Source organism: Mastigoproctus giganteus, chromosome 11 (assembly GCF_048544385.1).
Source record: "Mastigoproctus giganteus isolate SK-2022 chromosome 11, ASM4854438v1, whole genome shotgun sequence".
Lineage (NCBI taxonomy): Eukaryota > Metazoa > Arthropoda > Arachnida > Uropygi > Thelyphonidae > Mastigoproctus > Mastigoproctus giganteus.
The window spans coordinates 126,759,837-126,779,582 of NC_143585.1; the positions used below are offsets into that span (position 1 = coordinate 126,759,837).

Consider the following 19,746-nt stretch of genomic DNA (forward strand, 5'->3'; position numbering starts at 1 on the left):
TTATTTTCCTGAAGTTTACTTAAAGCTGAACTGTCATGTGTATTCAATTTAGGAAGTCACATTTCTTTTATGTTAGTATTAGTATTAGTAACGGCCGCAGGGTGCAAGAAAGCCCATGGCTTATGCTGCACCAGCCAAAAAAAAAAAAAAAAATCAGAACAAAACAATGATAAAAAAATAAATAAAAAAATAAATAACTAAATAATAATAATTAATAAATAAATAAAAAAATAAAATAAAATATAAATAAAAAGGAAATTAAACCTATCATCCTATGCGCTTCCCTTACCCGAAAGTACTATCCAGATGACCTTTGAATTTCCCCAAACTGTCGGCTTCTACCACCCATGAAGGCAACTTATTCCAGTAATTTATAACTCGCTGGCTAAAATAAAACTTCCTGCAGTCCAATCTAAACATTTCCCCCCGTAACTTGAATTTATGTCCCCTAGTTCTAGCATCATTTATAATCTTGAAAATTTCGTCCTCATTCATTTTACTGATGCCTCTCAGAGCCTTAAACACCTCAATCAAATCTCCTCTAAGGTGTCTAGTTTCCAAACTCTGCAACCCACATATTCGAAGTCTTTCTTCATAAGGACGCCCTTTTGCCGATCTCACCAGGCGAGTTACCCTTCTTTGCACCCTTTCAAGAAGCTCAATGTCTTTCTTTAGGTGCGGTCTCCATACTTGAACACAGTATTCCAAGTGTGGTCTAACATAAGCCTTATATAATGGGATTATCACGTCCCTATCTCTACTTGCAAAAGTTCGATAGATCATCGATAGGACACCATGGGCCTTCCTTGCAACCTGTTTACAATGCTCAGAGAATTTCATGTCTGACCGTATCGTAACACCCAAGTCCCTTTCCTCCAGTACTGGGTTTAGTTGAACTCCACCAAGTGAATAAGTTTTTTTGGGATTACTGTTTCCCAGGTGTAATACCTTACACTTTGTTGGATTAAAGCACAGCTGCCATTTTTCTGACCATTCCTGAAGTCTATCTAGGTCTCTCTGAAGAAGTTCAGCTTGACAGTGATCATTAACTACTCTACCAATTTTAACATCATCTGCAAATTTAGACATCACGCCCTTCATCAATGTCGTTTATGAAAATGAAAAAAACAGCAGTGGTCCTAATACTGATCCTTGGGGAACCCCACTTCTTACATCAACCCAATCTGAGGAATAGCCATTTATCACAACCCTCTGCCTCCTGCCCTGAAGCCATCCTTCTATCCATCTAAGGATTTTCCCAGTGATTCCAACCTGTTCCAGCTTATAAAGCAACCGCTCATGTGGGACTGAGTCAAAGGCTTTGCTGAAATCTAAATAAACAGTGTCGAAATTATTCCCTAAATCCAGCTCGTGAGTGACCCTTTCGAAATAGCGAACCAGATTTGTTAAACATGATTTTCCCTTTACAAAACCATGCTGAGTATCCTTGAGAATTTCAATTCGATCCAAATGATCCTGAATTCCACCCTTGATCATTGCCTCCATGATTTTCCCTACTACTGAAGTCAGACTGACAGGTCGATAATTTCCAACTTCACTTTTAGAACCACCCTTATGTATGGGAGATACATTTGCACTTTTCCAATCCAAGGGAATCTCCCCAGAGTCTAGTGATTCTCGCATAATTAGCCTCAATGGTTCAATGCACTCGCTTGCCGCCTCTCTTAAGATTATAGGGTATATTCCATCAACTCCAGGAGCCTTACTGGTCTGTAGGCTCGAAAGTTTTTTCATTAAATAATCTTGCTAAATTTCAATATCATTAATTACATATTTTTTAACTTCGCTCCCACAATTTCCCATTGCCACAAAAGGCTTTTCATTTGTAAATATCGATGCAAAATAACTGTTGAGTTCATCTGCAACGGCAGCTGGTGTATTTATTACTATCCCCTTTTCCTTACGTAAAGGTCCGTGTTTATTACTATCCCCTTTTCCTTACGTAAAGAGCAGGACAAACCGATCTGGTTTGTCCTGCTCTTCTTGGCATTTATATATGTGAAGAATTCTTTATCCCCCCTCTTTGCTCTGTTTGCTAGTGATTTCTCATGAACTGCCTTTGCCTGTCGAACCTTTTCTGTGGCTCTATTACACATCACCTTGTAGCTGTTATAGGCTTCAGTACTTTTTATTGCTCTGTAACCTTTCCATGCCACCTTTTTTCTGCTCAAGTAATGTGGCAACTTCACTATTCATCCAACTTGGAACCCTTCTCGTGGAGTATTTTTTTAATGGTATATACGCATTCAAGGCATCTGTGATTAATGTTTTAAAAGCGTACCACAGTTCAGTTGTATTCATTCTCTGTGTGATATCTACCCAGTTAATAGAGGCCATGTAGTACCTTAAGGCATCGTAATTTCCTTTTCTGAAATTAAAACCCATTCCTTTGCCTTTTACTTCTGCTACCTCTCTCATCATCGTCCACCGTAGAACTCCGTGATCACTTCTTGCTACTGGTTCCTCTACTGTCAGCCCTGTTATGTCATCTGATTCGTGTGTGATGATGAGGTCTAGGATATTCTTTTCTCTAGTACTTTCCCTGACATGTTGATACAAATAACAGTCATCTAGGTGATTTAAAAATTTTGTTCCCCATGTCGAGTTTCCTTCCCATTTACTCCAATCAATTAGAGGCAGATTGAAATCACCCATAATAAGGCATTGACGCTTACTTGCCCATTCCATTTGCATGTAGAGGCTTTTGTCATAATCTTCACAATCACCTGGTCTGTAGATTACTCCTACTCGCATTATACCTTTGTTTCCAACTATCTCACACCATACAGACTCTATACTAGCATGTGAAATGTCTGAATCCGGGAAAGCTATCGTCGCACTCAGGCTGCTTCTGATAAGAAGCATTACCCCACCACCCCTTTTATCTAACCTATCCTTCCTAAATACATTATACAAGCCGTACTGAAACTCATCATCCCCAATTTCCGGGTGGCACCACGTCTCTATAAGCCCTATTATGTCCGCGTTACTTGTTTTAACCATTCCCACCATGTAACTTTAGTTACATGGTGGGAATGGAAAACCACCAGATTCTGTCAGTACCTTGTGATGAAGGAAATCACCTGCGGGAGATAAGACATTCCGGTTAATAACTTGGGAACCAAGCATTTCCGGAACTATGTTGATATAAGATATTTTTATTGTCTACATATGAGGAACTCATTCCTGAAGTTATGCTGTGTATTTTTGAGACACCCTGTATAGTTCTGCAAATTGTAGCGGCTGGAGACTAGGCATCTATGTGGTGATCTGATTGAAGCGTATAGGGCCTTGATTGGGTTGAGCACACTGAATTCTGATGGGATTCTTCTGCTTGCTCAGATTATGAACCTGAGGGGGCATAAATTCAAATTGAGGAAGGACAGTTATAGAATAAATGTGTGGAAATTTTCCTTTAGTCAGCAGGTGGTAATTGCTGGAACCAAGTCCCATCTGTCATTGTGGAAGTTGATAGCTTAAATAAATTCAAGAAGGAACTAGACAAACTGTTAGACGGAATGGTTGTGCGAATTTTTTTTTTTTTTTTTTTTTTTTTTGGCTGATGCTACATAAGCTCATATGCTTGCTTTCTTGCATCACATGTCTCTTACTACTACATGGAGGGGGCATAAATTCAAATTCAGGAATGATAGTTGCATGATATATATACGGAAAGTTGCTTTCATCCAGCAGGTGATTGATTGTTGGAATGGGACCAACTTGCATCTGTTTTTGTTGTTGTGGATGTGGGTAGTTTGGATAAATTCAAGAAAAAACTAGGGAAACTATTGAAGAGGATGGACAGGTATGTGAGAAGGTTTCTTTTTTTTTTTTTTTGGCTGATGCTTTTTAAGTTTGCTTTCTTTGCATCATACTAATGCTATCTAGTTATCTTTTGCATGCAAGGTAAATGCATATGCAAGATATAAAGTTTCGCTACTGAAATTCTTAACATGACTGCCAATTGATAAATTTTCTTGAAGTCTTGTTAGTAAATGCAATACCGTCAAAGAAAGAATATATAATAATTTGTATTATATATATTTTAATGGCTTTTCTAGGATATGCTAATATTAGCAATGCAAATATTGTGCTTTTTGAATTTCAGTTTACCTTAAAGTTAAAAGCTTTTAACTTCAGAATTTAATTATCAGCAGACTATCTAGTATCATCGTGTAATTTAACAAATGCTTAGCAACAAATGTTTAGCTGCTTTGGAAAGTTGGTATTTTATGAATTTAGCACTAACAAGCAAAGCAACTGTAGGTATTGTCACTTCATCATATGACTCGAGTTTACTGCATACTGGCTGTTACATAAGACTTTTTTTTTTTTTCCCTCTCAAGTATTCCGACCCCACCCTCATCCTGCAACTAATTAATTTCAACAGATTGCACCTTGATTGAACATGTTTGTTGAGTCCTGCTGATGTATGGTGAATAGTATTTTTATGTCAGTTAAAAAAGTGGTTGAAATATTATTGTTCTAAAATTTTTTTTCTACTGCTGAGATTTTTGAATCACATTTGAACATTCTTATTTTTACATATTTATTTTTGTAACAGGTTGTTGACACTGCATTGACAAACAAAATACCCATTGTAATTAACTGTTAATTTTCATTTTCTCTAATCTAAACCTCACCTCATCATTGCTATATTTCAGTATGTTAAAACTACTTATTATTTTTATTAGGAATACAGGTTAGTAATTTCTAGCAGACATCCCAACTAATTAAATAAGATTAGTTCTCTTTTTAACAGAAAAGATTCTTAATTGTTTAGATGTTTATATCTCTTGTTCTCTACCATAAAGTGGAAGAATCTAATGTCACACCTCGAACTGAAAACTATTTGCAGCCCGGAAGGGGTACGAAACATACTAGAAGAACCAGATGCAATGGATGCTGAAGAAGTAGCTGCTCACAACCCTCCTCCTTCACTTGTTCCCCGTGTTCATGTAGTTTATTCATTAGATAACAGCAATCCATATTTATCAGTTAATCTGAAATCAGATAATCATGAAAAAAGTATGTATATATAAATTCTTTTAAACATTTTTCTGGTTAATTGCTTGGTATTTTCCTTTTTTCACAAAATTCTTTAATTTGGTAATGCCAATTTAACAATATATGCATTTTATATTTGCTAATAATGTTAATAGGCTTAAGCTTTTATTTAATCAGAAAAGTGAGAAAACGAAAGTCAAAAGTTGAATTTTCTTTCATACAGTTATTTCATAACTGTATGAAAGAAAACTGTATGTATAAAATAACTAGCTGAAAAGTGTGCCAAACGTTTTGCTTTTTCCACCACCACAGTTGATAAATCCAAGTCCAGATGAAATGTGAAAATGTTTTCCACTACACTACAATGATTCATATAAAAGTATGTGCTACAGAGCTGTTACTCTTGGTCTTGTGATTTCTGTCATTTTCACACTGCTTTTCAGTGATGTGCTTAACTGAATGATTGCTATTATCAGTTATTAAAATAGTTAATTATGACATTAAAAAAACAAAAGATAAATAAAAAAGCAATGCCAGGGGACCAGAATTGAGCTGATATTGTTAAAACATAAGATCTCTGCTGGCTTAAGCTACACAGCTAATTCTTTCTCTCTCAGCATTAGTCATTTCCAATTATACATTTTCATTCAATTATGGAAATTTTGTCACCAATTATTTTGATTATGATCTCTTGGTTATGCTTATCAATAGTATATTGTGTATAGTGTGTTTGTGTCTAATGGCACCAGGGGTTTCCCCCATCCCCATCTCTGCATTGCTTTCATTGTAGGTGTCAATGTTAAAGTTCACTGTAAAGGCCAGAGATTTAAAAGTGTATGAATTTTGTAAGTGCAGTGTTGCGTATTGTTCCTCTGTCCATTTAGCCGCTGGACCCCAACGTTGTCCACACTATGTCTCGTGGAGGCAGACCAGGTACCAAGTAATTTTAAGTTTTCACTCTGGAAGGTCCTGCCACCTAATTTCTTGTGATTTCAGTGGCAAGGACCTAAAATAAATAAAAAAAACAAACGGAGGACACTTAACTTTAGAAAAAGTGATGTGGTTGAGGTTTCAATTTGGAAATCGTTAATTTTGATTAGTTGTGTGGGGTTTACGCTGGCATATTAGTCAGAGGAGGGGGAAGAGACTGAAGACTGGGGAGAAAGACAGAAGTATGGGGTCGATATGGAAGGCAACCCCAGGTGGTCAGTAAAGCATGCCCATGCCTCACCAGGCGAAGTATATGGAGTGGTAGTGGAGGGAGAAAACAGGAAGACTGTCTCTTCCTCCCCCTGCCGGGGGAGGGAGAAAGTTACCAAGCAAGGGAGCTGGTACAGATTGCCATTTGGCTACATGGCTGTGAGGCAGCAGCAGCAGTCGTTGTGTAGTCATATAAGATCATGTCTGGTAGTAGTCTCTCTCGTGGGACAGTGTCCCGTCCAGGTTGAATGTCTTTGGTTCCCTATCTTCGGTTAGTACATTTGTCAGTTTCACTTAGGTCTCACATTTGTTGGTACATAGGCAGGTTGCCGACCGGGCTAGCCGAGTGGGTAAAGTACCTGCCCGGCAACCCAAAGGTCGCGGGTTCGATTCCCGCCTCGGGCTTGGATCAAAGTACTGCAAAAACCTTTGGGGGGTGCAATATGGCCACAGAAGCCGATGCGCCAACAAAAAAAAGAAAAAAAAAAAAAAAACATAGGCAGGGTTTCTTGGTTCCAGTGTTGGTTCGTATAATTGTAGGAAGTGCACCATCACTATTCCTAGGCAAGACAGCTAGTATTTTCCGCATATTTATCATTCTGGGGTGTGTCCGAAAGGAATCTTTGATTTGTTATCTGGCTGGTCATCTTTCACTCCTGGTGTATTGCATTTAGCATTCTCCTTTTTGAGAAGAGTCCTTGAGCGAAGTTGGTCAGGGCTCTGTATTCCTCCTCTGAATCCAGTAGGTGAAACTCTTGCCCTTTGGGGAGGTATCTTATACTCCCGATTAGGATGAACCTGAGATCCTCGTATTGCGGACAGTTGTACATGAGGTGTTCCCAGGTTTCGATCTCTCCACATGTGCAGCACGAGTCCTTTATGAGGGCGAAGTCCACTAACTTTGCATTGAAGGGGCTGTGTCCAGTTAGCAGATACATTGTTTGCAACCCCGGAAAGAACCAAGCAGGGAATTTTGGATAAATTTTTTCAAGTTGCGGCAAGAACTTGTGGGTGATGGCTCCTTTGGCTGTTTCTGCCCACCTGCCCCGCCATACCTGCAGCAGGTGAGACTGAAGCTGGATCTTTTCTGCCTTGTGGTTGTTTGTTAAATCTATTGTAAATTCCAGGAAAGTGGTGGTTATTCCCTTAGATAAGTAGTAGAGGAGTCCTGTTCTTGCGATTTCAAGATCAAGTGGGAGTACTGCTGCTATCACCTGCAACGCAGGGTTACTCTCCATTCTACAGGCACGGGTGGTAGTGAGTAGGATGGTGCTTTGAATTGCATCCAGGGTTCTCGTATTTATGACCAAGGCATTTTGTCATACCATATTGCTGAAGCGTATGTAATTATTGGGCAGAAGGTTGTCTTGTAGTACACGGCTAGGGTACGCTTTTTGAGACCCATCTTGCCTTGTGACCATAGCTACCATAGCAGAGTAGTTGCTGATCTTTTGTCTTAGGAATTTGAGATGTGGTTGGAAGGATAAGTTATTGTTTAGTATGACTAGCAAACTTGATAGTTGTCCCATCAATCTTAATCTGTTGGGGGGTTGTCTCAGTTGCAGGGTTCCTTTAAGCTGCGCCAATGATGTCTTTGTTGGTGACATTGTTAAGAAATTCTTCTTGACCCACTGTTGGAGTATCTGCAGGGCCTGATTAGCTAGGATTTCCAATTGGGCTCTGGAGTTTGCTTGCACTGTCAAAATCAGGTCATCTGCAAAGGCCTGCACCCCCACTGCTCCTAGATCCATCCTCAAGAACTCATCAAATACCAAGTTCCATATTAGTGGGCCCAATACAGATCCCTGTGGATATCCTCTGTGTACTGTTCTTGCGTTCTTTTTGTATGGAGTGTTTCAATTTTTCTTTGTGAGAGATAGGTATTTCAATTTTTCTTTGTGAGAGATAGGTTTCTATAACTTTATAGAGGTTGATGGGTACTTTAGCTTCCCTGAGTCTGCCCAGGATTCTCGGCCACCAGAGTGAGTTAAATGCCCCAGAAAAGTCAATCGATATTTTGAAGAAATACTTGTCACATTCTTTGACCTTGTTAAGTAGGTTTCTGAAGGCTTCAATTGTGGAGGATCCCTGTTTAAATCCAAACTGATTCCCAGCTGGGAGGCCAGCTGTTTCGTAATGTTGGAGGATTTGTTTGTGCAGTAGCTTTTCAAACAATTTACTAACTACTGAAAGAAGTGCAATAGTGCCTGTAGGATTTCAGGCACTCTGATTTCGTAGTCAGACTCTTGATGATAAGTTTGATGTTGGCCATTTTCCATTTAGTTGAGAATTTTTGTACCTCTAGGCATCTGTTGAACGGGGTCAGTAGAAGTTGCGGTGTATATTCTATTACTTTTTTAAGTATTTCGGGTTCTATCATGTCTAGGCCGGGACATTTTTTGTTTCTTATCCAGGTGGCAGCAGCACTGAGCTCCTCCATGGTGAAGGGGGTCTCCGTGGTTTGTGTGTTGTAGTTCCAGTTTTCTTGACAGAGATGATTGTGTTCTTGTAGAGTTGGGATTGCCGGTTTCTTGAATATGGCATTCAAGATGTTGTCCACCGATTGTTCCCAGGTTGTTATCATTTGACCTTGTGGGGTTTGTGTGGTAGTTACAACCCTCCCCCCTAGGGAGTTTGTTGGTAATAATCCTGTAGACTGTTCCCCAGGGGTCATCGTTTCCAGTTGTCACTAAGCGTTCCCAAATTCGTTCCTTACTTTTCCAGATGGCGTCTGTGTATCAGTTTCTAGTTTCCCTATAATGCTGCCTTGAGGGCTTCCACTTCAGCTTCTGGCCACGTCCTGCACGCTCTTTGAAATTCCTTTCTTCTTTTGGTTACCACTTTGTGGAGGGCATTGATTTCTGGAGTCCACTAGGGGATGGCTCCAGGTTTCGGGTTTCTTTTTTGATAGCTTCATTGCTTATATATCTGTGATTATTTTAGTTGTCTTATCTTGCAGTACGTCCGAGTCGGCTTGCTGGTCTAAACCTCCTGGATTGCGTTCCACCGCTTCATTCATTAGGTTTCTGAAGAGCTCCCAGTTAGCACTGGTGATGGCCTATCTGTTTATCATCTGCTTGGATGGTGTTCTTGTTAGGACTCTTGTTATCTTGTAGGTTATGGCCCGGTGGTCCACGAATCATTGACCCTCCAATCAGTCACAAACCCAGTAAGATTTCTTGATGCCGGGGAGATGTCGATTGTGGCCTCCCACAGGGTGTTACAATAGGTTGGCAGATGATGTGGCTAGTTTAGAACAGTAAATTGGGAGCCCATGAGGAAGTCCTCCAGAAGTTGGCCATTTCTGGTGCCTCTTCTGTCCGGTGTAGCACTATGCCATGCTGGCGAACGACAGTTGACATCCGTGCCGATGATAATTTTTTGGTTAGGCAGTGTATCCAAAAGTCATACGTAGTTTATTGCAAAGGCTATTTCTTCTCCTGGTCTGCAGTATAGCACCACCACGTAGAAGGCGCCCAGGGCTGTGATAAAGTGTGTGCATGTGGCCCAGGTTGTGCAGAACTGCATGACCCTGGTGGCCGCGATGTTCTCATTTCTGATCAATATGACTGCCCGTGGGTTATCCTCATCTGTCTGAATAAATTTGTAGGTCAAGTGGATAGCCCCTGACCAGCTTGTTATGTACATATGGCTCCCGGAGTAGTATAATGTCTGCATTTTCCTCCTCTGCTTTTATTCTGACCTGGTCGGCCACCGCTCTGGCCCATTGTACATTTGTCTGGAAAATCTTTATCATTGTGGAATTAGTTTTTAATTTGTGTCGCCATAGTTAATTCTTCCTTGGTAGACACTCTTGGCTTTCAGATATATCGGGAATTTCGGGTCTCCGGTGGAGTGATTATGGTCTAGTTTCTGTGACTTACAGTTTGTGCATTCAGAGTCTTGGTTCTTGTTTGGGCAAGTGTTGTAGTCGTGCCCCCTTTTCAGAGCAGTGACCACATGTCTGGATGTCCTGGGCACAGGTGTGGCCAAACTTGCAGCATTTGTAGCACTTGGGAACAGCCACATGCTCCCTGCAGCCGATTGGTCAGGAGCGGGAGTGCAATAGCACACGCTCTTTGAGTAGACCGGGGTTCAAGCCCCTTACTGCTAAATACGGTCGATCTGCCAACCCGCACTGGACCAGCGTGGCAGGTTATGGTCCATTTCCCTCAGCTTGAATTGTTGAGGAGGCTTCCATCCTGCAGTGGATTGATAATGGCTGCAGTTTACTTTTACTTTTACATGCTCCCTGAAGCGACAGGATCCCTAGTCTATGTAGATTTTTGATTGATTTCTTTATTACTTGCCAGGCTTTTGGTACTAGTTCTTTTTATCCAGTTATTGCTAAAACCATCCCTTGATTTGATGGAGTATTTAGGAGTTATTATTTGTTGCGATTTCCTTTCTGGATATATCCCATAGAGATTCCTTTGATATATTGCCTTATGACAAGACACCATGAGCCACTCTTGCAGCCTGTCTGCACTGTGCAGAAAACTTCATATCTGATTGTACATTTACCTCCAGTTCCTTTTCATTCTCCACTACCCTGAGTCCACCTCACACTTGGTAAGTTACTCTGGGGTTACTGCTACCCATATGCTGTACTTTGCATTTGTCAATATTAAACTTCAGTTGCCACTACTCAGCCCACCTGCACAACTTTTCTAGATCCTGTTGCAGTAGTGTACTGTCATTACTGTTATTAACAACTGTGCCAACCTTCATATCGTCTGCAAACTTAGACCTAAGCTCTCAGATACCTTCGTCAGTTTCATTGATAAATACAGAAAACAATACTGGGCCCAACACTGAATGCGATAGACCAAACCGCTCTGTAGAAGAGTGGGGACGGGTGTTTTTACGTTGGAGATAAGAGAACGCAGTTTCTTGCCTGGGAGTTGGATGCATTTTATCCCATATGATTTTAGGATTCTACCGATCTGTTGTGACAGGTTGGGGTAGTATGGGATAAATGCCCTCGTGGATGACTCGTCACTGTTGGTGTTGCTGTTGGTTGTCGCGTGCCTGTAGATCACACCTGTCAAGGACGTCGATGGGATAGCCACACTTCGTAAGGTCTACTTTGACTCTGGTGATCTCTTTGCGTCTCTCATCTGCGGAGCTGGAGTGTGTCCAGGCGCGAGTTAGCAAGGTTCGGGCAGTGGAGAGGAGGTGGCCCCGCATGTGTGCTGACCAGAAGTTGGTAAATTGGCCAGCACACATAGGTTTGCGATAAACTGTCGTCTTCAAGCATGTGTCTTCGCGCCGGACAAGTGTATCTAGGTATGGTATAGAGTTGTTCGACTCCAGCTCAATCGTAAACTTTATGAAGGGCGATAGTGAGTTGAGGTGGGGTAGTAGTCGTTGACCTGAGTCTCTAGGGATGACAACGAACACATTGTCTACATAGCGACACCAAAAGGTGATGTGATCTGGCGCGTGTGTAAACGCACGTTCCTCTAACTCCTCCATCACGATGTTTGCTGTGACAGAGCTGACAGGGGAACCCATGGCTGTGCCATGTATCTGCTGGTAGATTGAGTCGTTAAACATGATTGCATCCCCTGTTAAGCACAGTCTGAGGGCGGCGGAAATGTCATCGGGCGTCAGCCTAGTTCTGTCGCTAAGGGTTTCATCGTTGTCCAAGAATGGACAACGATGAAAATTGACAGGTGTGATCTACAGGCACGCCACAACGTGACGACCAACAGCAACGCCAACAGTGACGAGTCATCCACGAGGGCATTTATCCCATACTACCCCAACCTGTCACAACAGATTGGTAGAATCCTAAAATCATATGGGATAAAATGCATCCAACTCCCAGGCAAGAAACTGCGTTCTCTTATCTCCAACGTAAAAACACCCGTCCCCACTCTTCTACAGAGCGGTTTGGTCTATCGCATCTCTTGCCGTGACTGCACCAGCTGCTACTTTGGAGAGACTGGACGTCGACTCGAGAAACGTCTCTCAGAACATAAAAGGGCGATCCGTTTGGCAGATGTAGAACACTCAGCTATCGCCGAGCATGTCTGGACAACCTGCCACGACATCGACCCACACCGCGATGTCATGGTTGTGGACAGGTCCCACCATTACCTAAAGCGCACCTGGTTGGAATCGTTAAATATAAAATGCTCGGATGCCTCTTTGAACAGGAACAGTGGTTGCCAAGTTAACCTCATCACAGAGGCAGTAATTCTATCCATAGACAAATGCTGGCCACGTCACCACCATATGTCACAGCCACAAACATCAACAAACAATTAACCACGCGCCTCACGCACCATCCTGGCAGTGCACATCTCTGTTCCAACTGCCATTCATGTATTCAATCTGAAGAAGGCTGCCTCCCAGCCAAAAGCTTATTAATTGTAATTCTAGTTTAGTTTGCTCTGAGAAACAAAATAAAATTTTCGTAAAGACATCTTTGCTGTTTGTCTTTGCATCCTTTACCAAAGATTTCTCATAATCTGCCTTTGCCTGCCTAACCTAGATTACAGACTAGTTTATATCTACCATGCTCTTCTGTGTCATCTGAACATTTATATGCATCCCATACGTTTTTATTCTCTGCCACGAGCTTCATTAATTCGTTCGACATCCATTTAGGCCTGAACCTTAAACAGTATTTCTTAGTTGGTATGAAAAAAGTCTACTAGCCTCCAAGATTAAATTAGCATTAGCATTAGTAGAGGCATATGATGCAAGAAAGCAAGCTTATGCAATATCAGCCAAAAAAAAAAAAAACCTCCTATTTCACCCCTCCTTGCAAATCTGCAATTCTGTCTGTATGGACAGAATGCAGACATTTTCAAATTTAACCCTAATTTGTGACTTTTTTCAACATTGACCTGTGCTTGTTAATTAAGTTAGCAGATTCCTACTCTTCATATCATTAGTGCCACCGTGTGCTATGATATTACCCTTTGTGCCTTTAAAAGATATTTGCTCTGCAATGTCATCACCTTTTGTGCATTTGTTTAGCAAATTTTTATTAATTCATTATTAATGAAATACATGTGGCACAAAGTTTGTTGTAATTTAAAGTATAAAGTATTTTAAAGTTCAGAGGTTATTTCAGTTATTTTTTGAACAAAAGGAGTAAAATAAAAATGAAACAATGCCACTATTGGAATTTTAATTAAACTTACAAAAAAGGAAACAGTTATGTATCCACTATGCCAGTTGAATTCATATGGAAAATATAAATAAATCATAGTAAACTTAAGTTCTGCAAATTGCAGTGGCTGGAGACTAGGCACCTGCGAGGTGATCTGATTGAGGTGTATAAGGCCTTGAATGGGTTGAGCATGTTGAATTCTGATGGGATTCTTCCACTTGCTCAGATTATAAACCTATGGGGGCATAAATTCAAATTGAGGAAAGACGGTTGTAGAATAGATGTGCAAAAATTTGACTTTAGCCAGTGGGTGGTTAATTGCTGGAACAAACTTCCATCTGTTGTTGTTGTGGAAGTTGACAGCTTAAATAAATTCAAGGTGGAACTGGACAAACATTTAGAGGTAATGGTTGTGTGATAGTAATGAATGGGCCTGGAGTACTGGGGTCCATAGTTTCAAATACAGATATATACAGTTATACCCAGTTATTTATTAACAAATAAAGTACAAATAAAATAAAATATAAGTACAAAAACCAGTAGCTTTCGGAACACGTGTCCCTTTATCAACTGATAAGTTAATATAAAATTTGAAATTAACTTATCAGTTGATAAAGGGACACGTGTTCCGAAAGCTACTGGTTTTTTGTACTTATATTTTATTTTATTTGTACTTTATTTGTTAATAAATAACTGGGTATAACTGTATATATCTGTATTTGGTTGTGTGATTTTTTTTTTTTTTTTTTGGCTGATGCTACATAAGCTCATATATGCTTGCTTTCTTGCATCACATGCCTCTATTACTATTAGAAATAACTGAAATCAGAGCATGACCAATATGCCATAAAACAAACAAACATCAGATCATGAATTAATGTAGGAGTAAATTAATAATTTTTTTTTTGTGATTTCCTATTTTTTGGATATATATGAAAATTACCTTTAATTTGTTACTTTTTGTATACCTGTCAGAGGTTTTCTTATAATTTGGTATGTCTTCCAGTTTTTCCGATATGTTTAGTTTTCTTTGGATTTTTGCTCAGGTTTGTGCTATTTTTTTAAAAGGTGAAATACATTCTGTCTGGCAGAATAACTACCAATGAAAAATATACATATTCCATAAACTAATCATGATAATAGAATCATGATTTTATTTTACTGGCAGATGCACAATCTTCCAAAATGTCGGTAAATCTCCATGTGTGAAGATTTACTAACGGAAGTTTGTGCATCTGTGAGTAACAAACGCTATTGATTCTTCAGTGCATTGGCCTTTTGGATTACAAGTTTATTATTAAGAAGCAATGTGCAAAAAAATGTCAATAACTCTGGGAAAACCAAAACAACAACAGATTTGCATTAGCAAAGGCATATGATGCAAGAAAGCAAGCTTATACAGCATCACCCTAAAAAAAAAAAAATGTCCCATATCATACAGCCATTCACTCCAAAAGTTTGTCTAGCTCTGCCTTGAATTTATTTCAGCTTTAAACTTCCACAGTTACAAATGGAAGTTTGTTCCAGCAGTTCAACCACTCACTAGCTAAAAGTAAATTCCTGCACATCTATTCTACAAATGTCTTTTCTCATTTTGAATGTATTCTCCCTCACGTGTGTAATCTGAGCAAAAGGAAGAATGTCATCAGCATTGAGCTCTCTCAAACCATTCAAGGCCTTATACACCTCAATCAGATCATTTTGCAGATGCCTAGTCTCCAGATGTTGCAATTTGCAGAACTCCAGTAACGTACAAACTGTGTGATGGACTCAGGATAGTGGAGAATGAAAAGGACCTTCATATCTGACTGCACAATGATAATTGTGCAGTCAGATATGAAGTTTTCTGAGCAGTGCAGACAGGCTGCAAGAGTAGCTCATGGGGTATTGTCAATGATATACAGGAATTTTGCTAGCAGGGATAAGGAGGTGATTATCCCCTTGTATACGGCTATTATTGGACCACACCTTTGAGTACTGCATACAGGTCTGGAGGCCTCATTTTAAGAAAGATGTAGAGCTGCTGGAATGAGTAAAGAAGATGCAAGAAAGCAAGCTTATACAGCATCACCCTAAAAAAAAAAAAAATGTCCCATATCATACAGCCATTCACTCCAAAAGTTTGTCTAGCTCTGCCTTGAATTTATTTCAGCTTTAAACTTCCACAGTTACAAATGGAAGTTTGTTCCAGCAGTCAACCACTCACTAGCTAAAAGTAAATTCCTGCACATCTATTCTACAAATGTCTTTTCTCATTTTGAATGTATTCTCCCTCACGTGTGTAATCTGAGCAAAAGGAAGAATGTCATCAGCATTGAGCTCTCTCAAACCATTCAAGGCCTTATACACCTCAATCAGATCATTTTGCAGATGCCTAGTCTCCAGATGTTGCAATTTGCAGAATTTAAGCCTTTCTTGGTAACAGCAACAATTTGTTCCACTCACCAAACTCATTGTTCTTCTTTACTCATTCCAGCAGCTCTACATCTTTCTTAAAATGAGGCCTCCAGACCTGTATGCAGTACTCAAAGGTGTGGTCCAATAATAGCCGTATACAAGGGGATAATCACCTCCTTATCCCTGCTAGCAAAATTCCTGTATATCATTGACAATACCCCATGAGCTACTCTTGCAGCCTGTCTGCACTGCTCAGAAAACTTCATATCTGACTGCACAATTATCATTGTGCAGTCAGATATGAAGGTCCTTTTCATTCTCCACTATCCTGAGTCCATCACACAGTTTGTACGTTACTGGAGTTACTGCTACCCATATGCAGTACTGTACATTTGTCAGTATTAAAAATCAGTTGCCATCTCTCAGCCCATCTGCACAACTTTTCTAGTTGAAAAGTTTACTTTTTATTTCCTGTTGCAGTAGCGTTCTGTCATTACTGTTATTAACAACCCTATCAACCTTCGTATTGTCAGCAAAATTGGCATTAACCCTGATATTCCTTCATCAGTATCATTGATGAATACAGAAAACAACAAGGGGCCTACACCGAATCCTGGGGCGACTCCGTAGACAAGTGGGCAGGAGCAGCAGTGCATAGCACACGCTTCTTGATTAGACCGGGGTTTGAGCCCGTGACTACTAAATATCGAGGATGCGGAAAGGTCAGGGAATGATCACTGCATATCCCCGGAGCAATATGGCCTTAGTTGCTAATGCCCCTAAAAACCAAATAATAATAATAATAATAAACCGAATCCTGGAAGACTCTACTAATAATATTAGTCCACGAAGAGCAGTGTCCATTGATTACCACTCTGACTTCTCCCACTCAACCATCCTTTTATCCTTAACAGCAACTTGCCCATAATACCATACTGCTTCAATTTGTACAGTAGTCTTCCAGGTGTAACAATATCAAAAGATTTCCTAAAATCCATGTATATGATATCAAAATTATTTTTTGCATCCACTTCCTTTGTGACCATCATAGTGTCCTATCAAATTTGTCAGACAAGACTTCCCCTTAACAAACCAGTGCTGTGTCTGAACTATAACTTCAGCCTTATCTAAATGATCCTGCAGTGGCTCTTTAACCAGTGACTCCATTATTTTTCCTGGAAGAGTTGTGAAATTAACAGGTCTGTAATTACTCGTGTCACCCTTTGATCCCCCCTTTATGAATTGCATTAGCATTAGTAGAGGCATTTGATGCAAGAAAGCAAGCTTATGCAGCATCAGCCAAAAAAAAAAAAAAAAAAAAAAAAAACAACCCACTTCCACTTCACCCCTCTGTTCGTTCAAAATACCTGTCCAGCTGAGCCTTAAACTTATTTAGGCTATCAACCTCCACCACAAGGGATGGCAGTCTGTTCCACCAACCAACCACCCGCTGGCTAAAGGCAAATTTCCGCACGTCTATCCTACATCTGTCTTTCCTCAATTTGAATTTATGCCCTCTCAGGTGATTTTTCTGGGCTAGAGGAAGAATCCCATCAGCATTGAGCATGCTTAAACCATTCAAGGCTTTATACACCTCTATCAGATCACCTCGCTGGTGCCTAGTCTCCAGACACTGTAATTTGCAAAACTTAAGCCTTTCTTCGTAAGAGCACCCCTTTGTTCCATTCACTAATCTTGTTGCCCTTCTCTGTACTCGTTCCAGCATCTCTACATCCTTCTTGAAATGAGGCCTCCAGACCTGTATACAGTACTCTAGGTGTGGCCTGACCATTGCCTTATACAATGGAATAATCACCTCCTTATCCCTGCTGAAAAAATTCCTGTATATCATTGACAATACTCCATGAGCTACTCTTGCACCCCGTCTGCACTGCTCAGAGAACTTCATATCTGCCTGCACAATCACCCCCAAGTCCCTTTCATTCTCTACCACTGTCAGTGTAGTACCACAGAGTTGATACGTTGCTCTGGGGTTGCTGTTTCCCATGTGTAGTACTTTACATTTGTCAATGTTAAACTTCATTTGCCACCTCTCAGCCCATCTGCTCAACCTTTCCAGATCCTGTTGCAGCAGCATAGTGTCAGTAGTGTCCTTGACAACCCTGCCAACCTTTGTATCATCTGCACACTTGGACATTAAGCTTGATATACCATCATTAATATCATTTATAAATATAGAAAACAATAGTGGACCCAACACTGAGCCCTGAGGGACTCCACTAATAACATTAGTCCACGATGAGCAGTGTCCATTGATTACCACTCTCTGTCTTCTCCCCCTCAACCACCCCTTTATCCATAGCAGCAATTTTCCTCCAATGTCACACTGCTCCAATTTGTGTAGCAGTCTTCCATGTGCAACAGTATCAAAAGCCTTTCTAAGATCCAAGTATATAATATCAAAGTTATTCCCTGCATCCAGTTCTTTTGTGACTGCATCATAGTATCCAATCAAGTTGGTCAGGCAAGACTTCCCCTTAACAAAACCATGCTGTGTCTGAGCTATAACTGAAGTCTTGTCTAAATGATCCTGCAGTGCTTCTTTAACCAGTGCCTCCATTAATTTTCCTGGAACAGAAGTTAAGCTCACAGGTCTATAATTACTTGTGTCAGCCTTTGACCCTCCTTTGTGAATTGGGGTCACATTTGCACATTTCCAGTCTATGGGTACCTCCCCTGAGTTCAAGGAAGCTCTCATAATTATGGCTAAGGGTTTGCTTACTTCCTTTGCTGCCTCCTTTAATATAACTGGATCCCATCCACCCTAGGTGCCTTTCTTGTGTTTATCTTCAACAGTTTCTCCTCCACTTTACCCCAGTTATTTCAAGATTCTGTAGCTTACTGCTAGAGTTGAATACACCTCTGGCATTCCCCTTGCTGAATAACTCCTCATGTGTGAATGTCGATGCAAAATATTCATTTAGTTTGTTAGCTACCTGAGCAGGATCATCAACAGTTGACCCATCAATATCAAGTGGACCAATCTGATTCATCCCCTTCCTTCTAGAGTTTACATAAGTAAAGAACTCTTTGCTGTTTTTCTTTGCATCCCTTGCCAAGGATTTCTCGTAATCTGCCTTCGCCTGCCTAACCTCCTTTGTAACTTGGGTGCATATCAACTTGTATCTATCATAGGCTTCTGTGTCATGTGTTAATTTGTAAGTATCCCATGCATTTTTCTTCTCTGCCATATGCCTCATTAGTTCATCTGACATCCATTTTGGCCTAAACCTTGAACAATATTTCTTAGTTGGTATGTAAAGCCTAGTAGCTTCCAAGATAAGTTCTTTGAATGCTTCCCATTTTGAATTTGCTGTTGGTAACATCATCAGTTGGTCCCACTATATAGAATTTAAATACTGTCTCAGTCCATCGTAGTCGCCTTTACGGAAGCAATAACCCTTCCCTTTACCCCTAATGGTAGTTACCTCTTTCAGTAAATCCCACTTCAGCACACTGTGATCACTGCCACCTAGTGGTTCATTTATCTGCAGATTCTTAATGCATGAAGAATCACTGCTGATAATCAAATCAAGAGTATTACTCCCTCTAGTTGCCTCCCGAACATGCTGATGTAGAAAACAATCATCCAATAAATCCACAAAAGCCCTGCTAGTGTGTGAGTAACCAGCCCCCAAATTCCAGTCAATATCTGGGAAATTAAAATCTCCCATTATAAGACTCTCTGATTTACTGGCCCACTCTATTTCCCTGTACAGTTCCTTATTATACTCATCAGAGTCATTAGGCCTATAGCACACTCCTACTCTCAATTTTGATCTCCCAATGCTTATGTCACACCAAACTGACTCAACACTGCACTGTCCAGCGATGTCGACTGGCTTCACTTCCTTGGTTTTTATGTGTTTCTTAACTAATAGCATAACACCTCCCCCCTTCCTATCCTGTCTATTCTTTCTGTAGACGTTGTACTCCCCAAATTGCAGTTCTGCATCCCTTATATCTGTGTG

The 19,746-nt window shown here is 40.4% G+C and overlaps 1 protein-coding gene across 2 annotated transcripts in view; it reads left to right on the forward strand.

Moving 5' to 3' along the window:
* LOC150078421 (mini-chromosome maintenance complex-binding protein) overlaps window positions 1-19,746 on the forward strand; it is a 219,868-nt gene that overhangs the window by 117,092 nt on the left and 83,030 nt on the right. For both annotated transcript variants that reach the window (XM_090384348.1, XM_090384346.1), the window contains exon 8: window positions 4,880-5,049. In XM_090384348.1, the coding sequence (XP_090240474.1) occupies window positions 4,880-5,049 (170 nt within the window). The remainder of the gene's footprint in view (window positions 1-4,879; window positions 5,050-19,746) is intronic.